General features: G+C 38.0%; 1 protein-coding gene across 3 annotated transcripts in view; it reads left to right on the forward strand.

Annotated features, from left to right (window-relative positions):
- Window positions 1–13,198, forward strand: part of TNFRSF11B (TNF receptor superfamily member 11b) — a 29,385-nt gene extending 16,187 nt beyond the window's left edge. For all 3 annotated transcript variants that reach the window (XM_054059360.1, XM_009568760.2, XM_054059359.1), the window contains exons 2-5: window positions 6,236–6,605; window positions 10,170–10,364; window positions 10,681–10,905; window positions 12,643–13,198. In XM_054059360.1, the coding sequence (XP_053915335.1) occupies window positions 6,263–6,605; window positions 10,170–10,364; window positions 10,681–10,905; window positions 12,643–13,031 (1,152 nt within the window). In that variant the 5' untranslated portion in view covers window positions 6,236–6,262 and the 3' untranslated portion in view covers window positions 13,032–13,198. The remainder of the gene's footprint in view (window positions 1–6,235; window positions 6,606–10,169; window positions 10,365–10,680; window positions 10,906–12,642) is intronic.
- Window positions 13,199–14,050: the final 852 nt, after the last annotated feature.

Raw genomic sequence — 14,050 nt, forward strand, 5'->3', positions numbered from 1 at the left:
TTATTTGCAATAGACAGCCATGAATCTGATTCAGCATAACACTGTCAGGTACTGGATTTAGAGATACTGTTTTGATTTGACAAGCTATTAATTAGGAGGACCTCTTTAATATCATTCCGTGCTATGTTTTTCCACCAAGATTTCTCTGGGGCCTGCGCATGATTTCAGTGAGGTGTTCTGTCTAAAAGCACTTCTGTAAGTGAAGGCCGCCTGCCTTAGCTTTGTCCAAGTACTTCGTGTGGAAAGAAAAGTAGGAGAGTTGTGAGGTTTTACTTTGAACCCAATGCAAACACTGGGAGCCATCTGACAGATGCCTTGAACAATTATTTATCATGCAGGAAAATATGCTTCAGAATAGTTGTGGAATGCAAAACAGAAACAGATTTATCTTTCTCAGCAAATTAGACATTCTCCTTTGGTCTATAACCCAAAACCACAAAGCCAAGCTATATAACAATATTTTCATATGCTGAAAAGCGACTTTCTTTTCTCACACAAAGCAGTGATTTAAGGGGATGATACTTGAAGAATTTTTACTTTATGTGCTTTGTCTTCCAGTTCATTTTAATTCAACAAGAAAAAGCAAATGACTTTTTGCCTTACATTTAAAGATGAAAGAAAAGGGCATGTAGTTTTTTCATACCCAAGATCTGAAATGAAATTTTACAATCATATTATTACTCTTTCAAAAGCATCTTCTAAGGGCTCAAATAGATGGACTACACAGGCCTTTTATGTTAGCATTGTGTATGCTGACATAAAGATGGTATGGAAAAATATAGCTTCAGGCCTAATGTGTTGAGTGACACAATCAAAGAATTGCTTTTTAAGCTTGGGTAACTAAGTTTTCTATATTTACTTGCATGACACTGACTTACACTAGACTTGTATTTCAGTATTTACAGTTCATCCCAGTTCTTCATATAGAGACAATCATCCTGAAAGGAACCTAGACTTTGGCCGGTGGAGACGGATAAGGACTCAGTTTTTCAGTCCCTTCAGAACTAAGCCCATGAGAGTCATACTGAATTTCACCCAGCAGGTTGATAGATGTAGTTTACAATACTAGATTTTGTTTTGATTTGGTTTTGTTGTAATTATTTTGCTACTGATAACATTTCATAATCATAGAACAAAAGTTCCCAACCTTTGGGATCGGTTTTTTAAATTGAACCTTGTGTTTAACTACCCCTAGGAAAATTGTTTGCAATTGAGTGCACTCTGAATCAGATTAACAGTTAATTTGTTGAGATGTGCAAGACAGTGAGTATGATTGTTTCCCATTGGTGTTGGTACATAAAGGATTTGCTTAGGGTTTAAAACTGAAAGAAACTGCCTAGATCTTTTCAGTCTGTTCCCCAGCTCTTCCAGGAAACGAAATGGTGTATTTGCTTTCAGAAATGCATTGAGAGCTATTTTTAAACTACTCGAGTTTCTTGCACCTACTTCTCAGTAAAAGACTGTTCCCAAACTTTCCCTGATGAGAGAATGCCCTTTTCATCAGCCAGCTTTATCCTTTAATTGTGAAAGTCCTCTCTCCTTGTATTCACTGTCTGTCTGTACTAATCCTATAGGAATTGTTTTGACTTGCCAAGCTCTTGAACGAATCAAGATCCTCTTCAAGATGAAGCCCTCCATTTCCTTTAAAACTTTCTTTGTACCTCTTTCGAACTGAACTAACCTTTCCTAAACAAGGATGAATGGAATACATGCTATTCTGAATGATAAATCCACTACTTTGGTCAAGAGCAGCACTGATAGACCTCAACTTCATTTTCTTAATGGTTAAAGAGTGAACATGAGGATCACTCCTACTTCTGACTCTAGTAAACTGAAGTCAGATGTCTAGTTTCATCATCTTTGCAAACAGAAAAATGTTTTCTTCTCCAGAAAGAGCAAAATAGGCCAATGCTGGCATGATCAGAGGAGCAATTCTGCTTGCTGTGAAGCTTTTGGGAAGACCAATGTTCAGAACTAGCAAGTTCTGGACATGGCATTATCATGTGCTCAGATAGTACTGTTTCTTATGGCAGAGACTGAGGTATTTAGCAGAAAGCCTATCTTTAAGTATGGGCATTCTGGTCAAGCAGAGATTTTATATGACTGAGAATCTGCTACTAAGTTGGTTATAACATAGTGTTTGAGGATAAATGTCAGAAATTACATAAAAAGCATTTAATTGCCATTTTAATTTGATTTGGGAAAATGCTTTTGAAAGGACTCTACTGATCATCTTTATTTACTGTATTTTAGTTTGCATGTCGGAGCAGACTTGGAGTGCACAAAGTGGATTTACAAAAGTAAATTAGATTGATGGAAGAAAACATAGAGACAGAGTACAGAGACACAACAGATGCACTGTGGACACTAATGCATGCTCAGTCTACAACAGCAGACTGAAGTTAGTCCAAAATACCTCCCTGAATCATGCATAATGTGGATGTCAGGTGCACAGCACCATCTGTTTTGCTCTACAAATCTGCTGTAACAGGTGATCCAACTTGATAGTGTAAGCACAAATTCAGTGTCTTAGGCTAGGAGAAATGACAACTTTCCCCTCTAGCTTATTCTGTGAGAAGCTGTATAAGAAGAGTTTTCATTCTGTTTGTGCCAAGTTGCAGCAATAAAATCAGTAAAAAATGCACTTCATTACCTTGCACCATTCTTCCTGCATTTTTGCAAACCTTCTGGAAAAAAAAAAGATTGTTTTTACTTTGGCACTTGCTGTAGGTTCAATGATAACTTCTGCTTTTCAGGTTGTAATATTCAGAATAGGCACATGTGCTAGGTGTTTTCCATCTGCATAGCTGACGATCTTGCAGATTTATTCTCTTAAGTATTATTAAGGGACCTACAGCACTCTTATGAAGAAGTGTGATACTGAGGACTGGAGTCTAGAAATGTACTTGACAGCATACTAATGGCCTTATTGAGTCTAAGTAAAAATAACCCAGAATAAAATGCCCCATATGCTCTCTATGTCAGGGGTTGATAACTGATGCATAGAAGAGGTGGAAGAAAAAGGCAGAAAAATATCGAAATTTTTCCAAAACACTCCTCCATACTCAAGCAATTTGTGGTTTGGGATTTCCCAATTAAAGGTGATGTTTATGTTTAATAGCCTTTTATTATTTTTCTCCATCACTATGTCAAGTAACATTTTTAACCTAGCCATTTACCACGTCCAGTGGCAATGAGTTGCACAGCTCACACTATTGATAAGATCATAGTAGTCAAACGGTTACAGTAATGGTAATTTAGCTCTGTGTTGAAAATTATGTATAAAGTGCTCTGGTAAAGTATTAAGACATTGATTGCATTTATAGCTTTAATTTGAGGAATCTCTTGACACTTTTTACTAAATAAGAGTTGAATCCTATATACACATGGCTCAGCCACTGATCAATGGATCTCTGCAGCTACATAATGTGTGTTTCTGGCAAAGAAGGGAAGACAGGTGTGATGTGCTTTTTTAAAAAGAGAAAGGAAAAATCAAATGCAAAGACTGACTGTTCTTTTAGTGATGCTGATTTATTAATCGTATTATTATGGTTATTGGTTATGTTCACTAGATTAATAGTACTCTGGTTGCCATTAATAGTTCATAGCTATTGGTACTTCCAAAGGCAAAACTTCACGCAATTTTTTAAATCAGTTCCTCTCAAATTGTGTTGATTTTTTTTCAATTTTTATTGGCATGCTTCACATACTTGTTAGCTCCTCAGGAATCAAGTGCCTCCATTTATCCCTACAAAACTCCATGTCTCATATCCTGATTACTGAATTTGAATTCTTTTCAATCCTGAATCATTCCCTGGAGCAAAACTTCTTGCTTGCCTCATACATAATTTCCAGTGTAAATGGTTGAATAAGGAAAATAAAGATTTTGTTGTTCTTGCTCCTGCATATTGCAGAAGTTGAGCAGTCATGAAATGGTCCACCTAATGGTTCAGCACCTGAAGATGGGTCACCAAGGACAGAGGCATGACCCAGAGGGGCAGAATCTGCTGCAGTGATAACTTGGTACTTGTTGTAAGCCGTGCACTGCAGGGAAGGAAATTTAGCATTTCTGCACAAAGATATGCTGCCTGCATGTCTGGTTGCTGTCCCTAATTATTTGAGCAGCATCAGATTTTCATCTTTATTGGGTATTTGTCTTGGATTTCCACAGACATCTGCGTGAAGTGTGGGTGGATGCTTGTCTTTGTAGCATCTGTGCCACATGATGCGGTCTATTATGTTCCACAAAGGGAATGTGTGTCCATGCAGGTCTTGGACTCTGTGATGTTGTATTATCTACTATTGAACAAAAAATCACAGAAAACCTGACTGTTTACACCAACAGTTAATGGGATTACTAAGACCTCTTTATTACTAGAGAAGCAGCTGTAGATTTACCAAGGGTGGGTACCTTTTTCATCAATGGAAAGCCATTCACTATTAAAAAATGTGCTACACCCTCTTGTCAAATAGATCACATGAAACAGACTCAGTCATTTAAGGAAAATGGAGAGGTACATCAAACTTCAATGAGTAATAAGGAATTTCTTACAGGGGAAGAGACTGTGTATTGAGATCACAAGAAAAAGTGGGATATCGACCTGTAGAAATCACAGATCAGACAAGTTACAGGGCTTAGTCAAGGATAACTAGAAGAGGCAGTGTTTCTGTGTTTCATTCTTCAGCCTGTATCAGTATAGCTGTATAAAAAGTGAATTCATATATGAGCAACGGGAGACTGCACTTAAGAATGTTTTCTTAAGAAGTAAGGGTTCCTAATTTGGGCACCTTATATTACTTTGTGCAAATGCTATGACTCGTGTTAATATGGATGAGCAATTAAATTGTCCTTTCCAGCCTTAATAAGACTACCACTTAGGAAGAGCCACGCTGTGGCAGAAGTGAGACCCTTAGATGAGGCCTCCTTGGGAAATACGGAGTCCGAATGAATAAAAAGAGTTAATTCCACTTACACTGTGGGGACATTTGCATTGAAAAAGTGGAAAATACATTCTTGAAACTGAATTGGCAATATTGTATTGGTTGACTGGGATTGAAACAGCAACAAAGAGAATTCAGTTGGATCTATAACTTGAACGGATACATAAAAAAAAAAATCTTCATTCAGAGTTAGTTTACTTCATCTTTATAAAGTTTACAAGTTTTAGAAGAGAAGCAACAAGTCAGTCTTGCCATGCTGGGACATAACCAGGTTTTCAGTGGAGAGAGTAAGTTGTTGGCAGACACCAAGAGGCTTGGGGCGGTATGCAGGGAGGAAACCCAAGTTGTTTTTTTTGATAGGCTGATGGAATTGCAAAACCAAATTTTCAGTTATAATCCCAAAATTACGTGAAATGGAGGCTGTCTCTGCAGAAGAGCAGGGTCACATCAGATTGCCAGATCCCAAGTCGTACCAGCAACATGTTGCAGGAAGCAGGAGTGGACTGGTCATGATGTGTGCCAATACTGAACCAGGTCCTCACGACAGCCATAAACCCGTCATTTTGGATAGGAAGTGAAAGCATTAACCTGGCTTCCTCCAGCTCATGAGATTAAGTCCTTAATGTACCCTTCATAAACTGCAGCATCCTTTACCTCTGTCTGAAGCTACATCTTCATACTTGACATAGCTGCCAAGTTTAATCCACAGAGCTGCTGCATTTCAGTGCTAGATTAAATGGAAAGCATTAAAAACTAGTCTATATTGTTCTAGACATTCATTGCTGGTAAAAAGACATATTTTAAGAAATCACTTTACAGGTATCTGTGGTGATGGTGCAGTATGCTGGCCAGATTTGTATGCTGATAGCATTCCTTTCACATCTGAAGTACTTGATACTTAAAAACACAGGAGTGCATAAAACATACCTTGCTGCCCATAAAGAGTGTTGCCAATGAAATTAATAATTCAGATTTTCTCGTGTCAGGTGGTAACAGGTTGTTGCCCAGTGATATTAAAAGGGTGTAAGTAGGATAAAACGAGGATCTATGTCTCTGGAAGAACAAGAAAGTACCTATATCAGGAACATTTGCTGGATAATATTCTAAATTTTTTTCCATTCTGAGACAGACATGGGAGAGTCCAGAAGCTGGCCGATACTTTATAAGTTTCTTCCACAGTTTTTAGAGGACAATGACACAATTAGGCTCATAAACTCATTAAAATATAGGCTTCTCTTTGACCGCGGTCCTCCCCAGAACTAAAGTCAGCAATGCTTTATCTTTCTGTTTCTAGCTCTTGGACATTTTTGTTAAGGGGACTATGCAGGATAACTCTCCCCCCAAATACCTGCATTATGACCCACGGACATCTCGTCAACTGCTGTGTGACCAGTGCCCTCCTGGGAGCTATGTAAAGCAGCACTGTACAGCCACCAGCCCGACAAAGTGTGCCCCGTGTCCAGATCAGTACTACGCCGAAGAGTGGAACAGCAACGATGAATGCCAGTACTGCAGTGCCGTTTGCAAAGAGCTGCAGTACGTCAAGCAGGAGTGCACCAGCACGCAGAACCGCATCTGTGAGTGTGTCGAAGGCAGATACCTGGAGCTTGAGTTTTGTTTAAAGCACACGGAGTGTCCTCCTGGATTTGGCGTTGCACAGCCAGGTATGTACCGCTTTTTGATACATACAGACTTAATTAGAACTCTACAGCATGTCGACAACTCATAGCAGTTACAAGATTAGGAAAGAAGCTCATCCAGATGAAATTACTGGGCAGTAAATTGTAAAGCAAGTTGAACCTGTTTGTAGTCTGCATCACTTGGACTGTAGCCAAAGGAACATTTCTCAGTGGAATACCCTGCTCTGATGGTAATATATAACTTAATGGCAGTAGCAAATGTAGCAAATTGCACTCTAATGAGAAACATGATGGATTGCCTCTTTTACAGGAACATTATCTGGAATGTAGTATTTGTGTGTGTGATAAATAATAATGTTTTTCATTTTGAAATCTGCTGTTTCAAGCAACTGTACATCTTGACAAACACCAGGAGCACTACGTGTTTGACACCAAGTGTATAATTATAACAATATTAATATGGCTCTAGCATCACGGCAATATGTGGTAATAATTAATTATCAGCATCTTAAGTGGAACTCTTAGGGAAACTGTTACTATTATCAAACAAACAACCATTTCTTTGTCAAGCAGGCTGGCATTGTGCTGTAGGTCTGGTGGGGATACAGAGCAAAGCAGCACTTTTCAGTGGAGTGTATTCTTCATTTAAGACAGCATAAATTGTTAAACCAATAATAAGCTCTTCTCTCAAAACAAAATACATCATTTATCATTTGGCCAATGTCATGGTCCAGTTTATCTCCAGTATTTAATATAGCCTGAAAGAATTGCATACTGTCATTATACCAGAGATTGATAACTGCCCGGAGAAGAGCAATGAGGAAGGGAATACAGAAAATCAAAATATCTCAGACACAAACCCATAGGCAACCAATCTCCAGGCTACGGAATAACTTCCCTAGGTATTTACTAGGGCCGGACTGTGCATTTTAGAGCTGTGCTGAATGGCAGACCTTTCTTATGCTATGAACGCCTCATTGGAGAACAACTTTGACATAAGGAGTAATGTTGCTGCTGTAGCTGTTTACTAGTCTCCAAGTAACTGGTTAACTAAGCATTACCCTGATGACCTTGCCACTGTTAAGCATTTCCACTGGCAGCTACTACATTTCCAGGTTATAAACCTTCATTAACCTAAATCGTTATACCCAGAAACTTAGATTAATGAGGTTCCACCATACCTTGACAGCAAGTCAAAAGGGGACAGAAACAAAGTTCTCAGAAAGCCTGTTTGCGAACAAAAAGTATAAATCGTCTCAGCAGCCAGCCTGCTGCATCCCTATAAACACAGTAAGACTCTGGTGGACATATATGAATCCATGAGTTCAAAATGAAGTAAACTTTGGAAGAAAATAAATTGTCGAATTATGTAGTTTTATTGGAAAGTTGGTTTCCAGAAGACCATTAGGATGAACTGGCTAAACCCAAGCAGACCTCAAACAAGGAACAAAACCATTGTAAATATAACTGCACCCCCCCTGTGTCAACAGGTGACTCATTGACTAATAATTTAATATGCATGGACCATAGTGTATTCCCAGTTTCTGCCATATGATAGTCTTGAGCTAGGTAACTATGTAAATTCAGGTGAAATAAAACCTAAATATAGAAAAATACATTTCCACTGTCACACAGAGAGTCAGTGTGGTCCCGTCTCTTATTCAAAGCTTAAGCACTAGAACTCTGTTTCCCCACTGCCAGTTGCTCATGATTAGGTCGGGCAGATCCGTTTACTTCAGTAGTCCCCTTTTGTGAGTGCAGATAAAGGTTTTGCTGCTGTGTCTGGCTCTGGCAGAGTTTTCAGCAACAACAGGCTGGAGAAGCAGCACTGCTATGAGGCAGCACTATCTTCCCTGTGGTGGCTGCCGTTTCCCTGGGGAGAATGGGGTGTTCCAGGAGGGAACAGCAGAAAGGCAGCCAGCCAGGATGGGGCAGTTTGAGCCCTGGGCAAGAGCAGCCAGATAAGAAGCTAACAAAGCTGGGAGGTGGTTTTATGCTCAACTCTGAAAACACTGAGGGATCACCGAGTTTATTTCTCTCCTGCACTGCAAAGGTTATATGGGAAGCTCTGAGCAGAATGGCACATTGTTTGCAGGAACTATTCTTTCTTCCCCTTCCTCACTGCTGGAACACAACAGCAGTGTGTCTGTAGCGAAGAATATTGCGAAAAATTGAGAGTTCTCAGCAATGCTAATTGCTGCCCGCTCAGGTGCAGGTGTTGGCTGGCGTTCCGTTCAGCCCAGAGCCGCAGACAGCACACATGGTGCAAGCAAATACGAGGGCAGACGCTGCTGCTGTGGGCTGGGCACTGGCTGCAGAAAGCAGAGGATTTGGGGAGTTTGGCAATATACCAGAGTCCTTGATTTTTCAGGTGCACAACAGCTAAACATTCCTTTGTTTTCACTTGCTGTCTGAGGAAAGAAGTGCCAGGTCGGATGTATTCAAGTATCATTCTTTATTTCATGGCTCGTTGATACTTTTTCTCTTTGAGGAAATGCCCAAAACAAATAAAATTTACTTAAAAGCTAGCATTAAAGCAAGCACCCACATGTAAATACTTCCAAACTACACTAGATGGAGGCATTTTCTTATTCAAATATAGTTTCTAATTATTTTTGAACAATTTTGAGCATGTGCTTAAATTTATGTTCAGTAATGCAATATTAGATGTTAGACCTTAGGCACTTATTAAATGTTGGCTGAATAAAGATGAATTAAGAGTGAATGTAACACATTTATCGGTGCTGTTATTTTCCTGCAGGTGGTTAGGCTGTTGTCATTTTTTCAGATTTCAGGCGTTAATTTTTTTTTCTTCTTTGTCAATATGGCAGAACCATATATTGTCATTCTACTGTTGCATCATATAATTGATTCTGAAGTTAAACTATGCTTTATAAATGTAAAACACCAAGCAAAATGTATGTATGTATTTTAAATATTTTTACTATATTGGACAATTAGCTTTCTGTGCTTTAAACACAATTTTATTCAAGCTCAGGAAAAAAATTTTAGAAACATTACTGAAATTCTGTTTTCATGTATAATCTAATATTTGAGCAGGGAAAGTACCTTTCAGGGGGTCTTTAGCTGTTATTTAGTTGTGTTATATTTTTAGCTAGAACAAAAGTAACCCATTTGAGTAAGGTTCTGGGCAGATAATACTGAGTACAATTTAGAGCAATTTCTTGTGCCATTGAATTATTTTACAGAATATTTGCATAGTTGAAGGATGAAGGTCAAGCATAACGCAGTGTCTGAATAGAATCAAGTAGTTATTAATTTCAATATAGTACTTTACTAAATTACTGGTTTAATCAATGATTACTGATTTTAAAGTTGCTAACAAGTGTGTTTAAGAGTACTATTTACTCTGTTACTCCAACAGGAACATCATTCTCTTAACCTTTTGTGTTTTTTTAAAAATAAAGTGGTTTTAAAAACTTTTTATATATGATTCCTTCATAGGTCAGAAATGTGAAAAGCAGAACCATAGCAATTTTTGGATGAATATTTTATTCTTGTATTCTTGTATTTTTTTCTCCAGTTGAGTTTATATATAATTGGATGGATTGTTTCCTGTTTCCACAGGTACCCCTGAGAGTGACACTGTGTGTAAGAGATGTCCAGATGGATTTTTCTCAAATGAAACATCATCCAAAGCAGCCTGTCTAAAGCATACCAACTGTAGTGCACTGGGTTTCAAAACAGCATCGAAGGGAAATGCAGTTCGTGACAATGTCTGTGAGGAAAATACAGATACAGCACCTCAGAAATGCATCATAGGTATGTATCATACTGAGGAAGACTGTTCTGAAAAGATACCTTCAATTATAGGTGAAATTACTGCATCAGCAGTTACGATAAAAATATCTAGGTTGTTATCCATTTGCCTTCTATTGGTGGCTGTAATAGAGTTTTAATTATTGCAGGTCAGATCAAATGGAACTCGAGCACAGAGAGCAACAGCATTATAAGGGTCTCTTAGTTTGTTTTTAAACATTTTTTTCTCATCATTCCTGCTGTTTACTCTTTTTTTCAGCAACAAGCAGAGCAAGAGAAATCAGAAAAAATGACATATTCTTTATCTTTCTCATTTCAGATGTAACCCTGTGTGAGGAGGCTATGTTCAGGTTTGCTGTTCCTAGTCAGCTCACACCTAACTGGCTGAATTTACTAGCAGATAGTTTGCCTGGGACAAAACTTAGCACAGAGAATATTGAAAGGATTAAACAAAGGCACAGTCCTCAAGAGCAGACCTTCCAGCTTTTGAAATTATGGAAGCAGCAAAACAAAGAACAAGATACAGTCAAGAAGATTATTCAAGGTACCTTGTTTTGCTAACATATATATTAGAAGCAGTCTTCTAAATGCCATTTAAAAAAAACACTATTTGGGATTAAATACCTTCTGGCAATGTGTTGTGCTCTTAAGAGGACCCGCAGTGCTTCACTGAGATTTGTTGATGCAGTAAAGCAGTGTGAAGTCAAGGGGAAGCAAGAAGAGAATTCGGTTTCTCCTGATCAGTTGAAGACTGAATTCTTCCCAAAACTTGTAGCCACCTTGAGAGTGTGTGTGATGTCCCTCTTGAGACTGCACAACTGTGGTGGTTTAAACCCAGACGGCAAGTCCCACACAGCTGCTTGCTCACTCCCCCTCAGCGGGAGGGGAGAGACAATCAGACAAGTAAAAGTGAGAAAACTTGTGGGCTGTAATAAAGAGAGTTTAATAGGTAAAGCAAAAGCTGTGTACGCAAGCAAAGCAAAACAAAGAATTCATTACTTCCCATCAGGAGGCAGGTGTTTAGCCATCTCCAGGAAAGCAGGGCTCCACCACACACAGTGGTTACTTGGGAAGACAAATGCTGTCACTCCAAACACCCCCTCCTACCTTCTTCTTCCCCCAGGTTTTATAGGCTGAGTGCGACATCATATGGTATGGAATATCCTTCTGGTCCATTGGGGTCAGCTATCCTGGCTGTGTTCACTCCCAGCTTCTTGTGTACCCCTAGCCCACTCGCTATTGGGGCAGTGTGAGAAGCAGAAAAGGTCTTCACCATATGTAAGCACTACTCAGTGGTAGAGAAAAAAATCCCTGTGTTCTCAATACCATTTCCAGCACAAATCCAAAACATAACCCCATATTAGCTACTGTAAAGAAAATTAACTCTATCCCAAACAAAATCAGAACAACAGCATATGAAGAATTTTGGTCAAGTGGAGAAAATGTTTCTACTGTTATATCCTAGCAGTGTCTATTGAGGTTAGAGGGAGCTGGATGCCTGCCACTGACAGTGCAATTTGTTTTCTGTAGAGTGGAGATTGACAGCTCAGACTAGGACATCTATTCATGGAGGGAACACATGAGAGTGAGGAATACACAGACAGGCTTTCCCTTATTTTTCCCTTCCCATACTTATTTCTCATGACGATTCACTGTTTTGCTTGTGCTGACTCTGCCAAGGCAGGTGTCAAAGGTGAAGTAGCACTGCAATGTTAACACCAAAGTTTTTATGAGTCAGGTTGACTGTTTTCATGTAAGCCACCATCAACAATCACCACTTTTGAACAACCTTTTGTCCACTCAGAATAGATTTAAAAATGCTGCAGAAATGTTTTCTTTTTCTCCCTCTCTTTTTTTAATATGCATGCTTATGTCAGACTGTGAAGTGTCCAGAAGAATTCAAAAATGAAAATGGCTGTTTTAGCAAAGCTTGCCTAGACATTTCTGAAGAGGAAGATCAAACTTCTCATTCAGTGGAACCAAATATTAGGATTCTCTTCACTTACACAGAACATTTCACAAGATAGATGAAACAAGCATATAGCAATAAATACTTGCTACTAAGTTTGTTTGTAATTTAGAGTTTTGTTTTTTCAAAGTTAATTAAATTGATAAATGTTTTCATAATCAAAAATAAGTATTCCTAATAGTATTATTTGAAATAAAGAAAAAACATAATTGGGAAATAATACTCACCTTGATATTTTGGATTATTTTTTGCAGCCCATAATAAAGTTGTAATGCATAGTACTTATCTCTTTTCTTTTTTCACTTTCCATAGATATCGATCTTTGTGAAAGTAGTGTTTTAAGACATATTGGTGACCTGAATCTCACCTTTGAACATCTCAACACACTAATGGCGAGCTTACCAGGCAAGAAAGTTGGAAAAGAAGATATTGAGCGCACAATGAAACTATGTCAACCTACAGAGCAAATTCTGAAACTTCTCAATCTGTGGAGAATAAAGAATGGTGACCAAGACACCATTAAAGGTTTAATGTATGGACTGAAGCACTTGAAAACATACCCCTTTCCAAAACGAACCATCCAAAGTCTGAAGAAGGTGATAAAGTTTCTTCACAGATTTACAATGTATAGGTTATATCAGAAACTTTTCTTAGAAATGATAGGGAACCAAATTAAATCAGTGAAAGTAAGATGTGTCTAATTCAAGATATTTTTCATTCTCCACTGACTATTTTTCCCCAATTACTGCCAGCAGTAATTAAACTGGAACATTGTTTCCTTACATTATGTCTTACTATTTATAGAAATGCCTGACTGGAATAGCTCTAACTCTTCTGCAGTGGTTTTGAAGGTTTGGGTTTTTTTTTTTAATAAATCACTTTCATAAAAGCTATTAACCTGTTGATAACACTAAGAGCCTGATTCTGCATTTTTGCACATTCAGAGTTGAAAAGCCCCACTATAGTCACGAGACAAGGAAAGAATGCCGGACCAGGCTCTATTACAGTATTTGCTATTTATATTCTTCAAGGTATAAACATTTTGGTTGTACATATTTATTAAGTTAATGGAAATTGTATGCGACTGAGTTTTAGGAAGAGAAATGAAAAGCATGCTGTATATTTTCTAGTTAAACAAAAATGATCCCATATATTTTTCTGGCAAAATTTTGTAGCATGCTCTAAGAGTTATTAATTTCTTTACATTTTGTATTTAAAGAAAAAGTATTATTGTTTAGTTTTATTTGTATAAGTTGTGGTATCTTTTGGTAGGGATGTTTTAATTTATCCAATGTTTTTAATTCAAATACAGTGAAAATACAGCATAAGTGACCTGAATATTTAAATATTCTGTGAGGAAGTGAATGTACTATATTTAAGAAGCTGGATTTTTACATAGAATTTAATAATCTTATTTTATAAAACAATTAAATTTTTCAGTTTACTTTTTGACTGGTGTTTTACTCTTGACTCTGCAGTGGGAACTAATAACAAAGACAACCCATGTGGATTTTGCTGCTTATCTTGACCTTGGCTCTCTGCTACTCCCGATGTGGTCTCATAGTTAATATGTGAGCCAAGTAAATATTGACCAGCACGGGATTCTCATGGTCACTGTACAAGTGTGAAAGAAAGTGAAAAGTACAAAACATTCAGTATGCCCAGGCAGTTGCAATAGAACTGATTACGCCATAGATGCGTTTGGCCAAGCATTACTCTT

This window comes from Cuculus canorus, chromosome 2, assembly GCF_017976375.1.
Source record: "Cuculus canorus isolate bCucCan1 chromosome 2, bCucCan1.pri, whole genome shotgun sequence".
Classification (NCBI taxonomy): domain Eukaryota; kingdom Metazoa; phylum Chordata; class Aves; order Cuculiformes; family Cuculidae; genus Cuculus; species Cuculus canorus.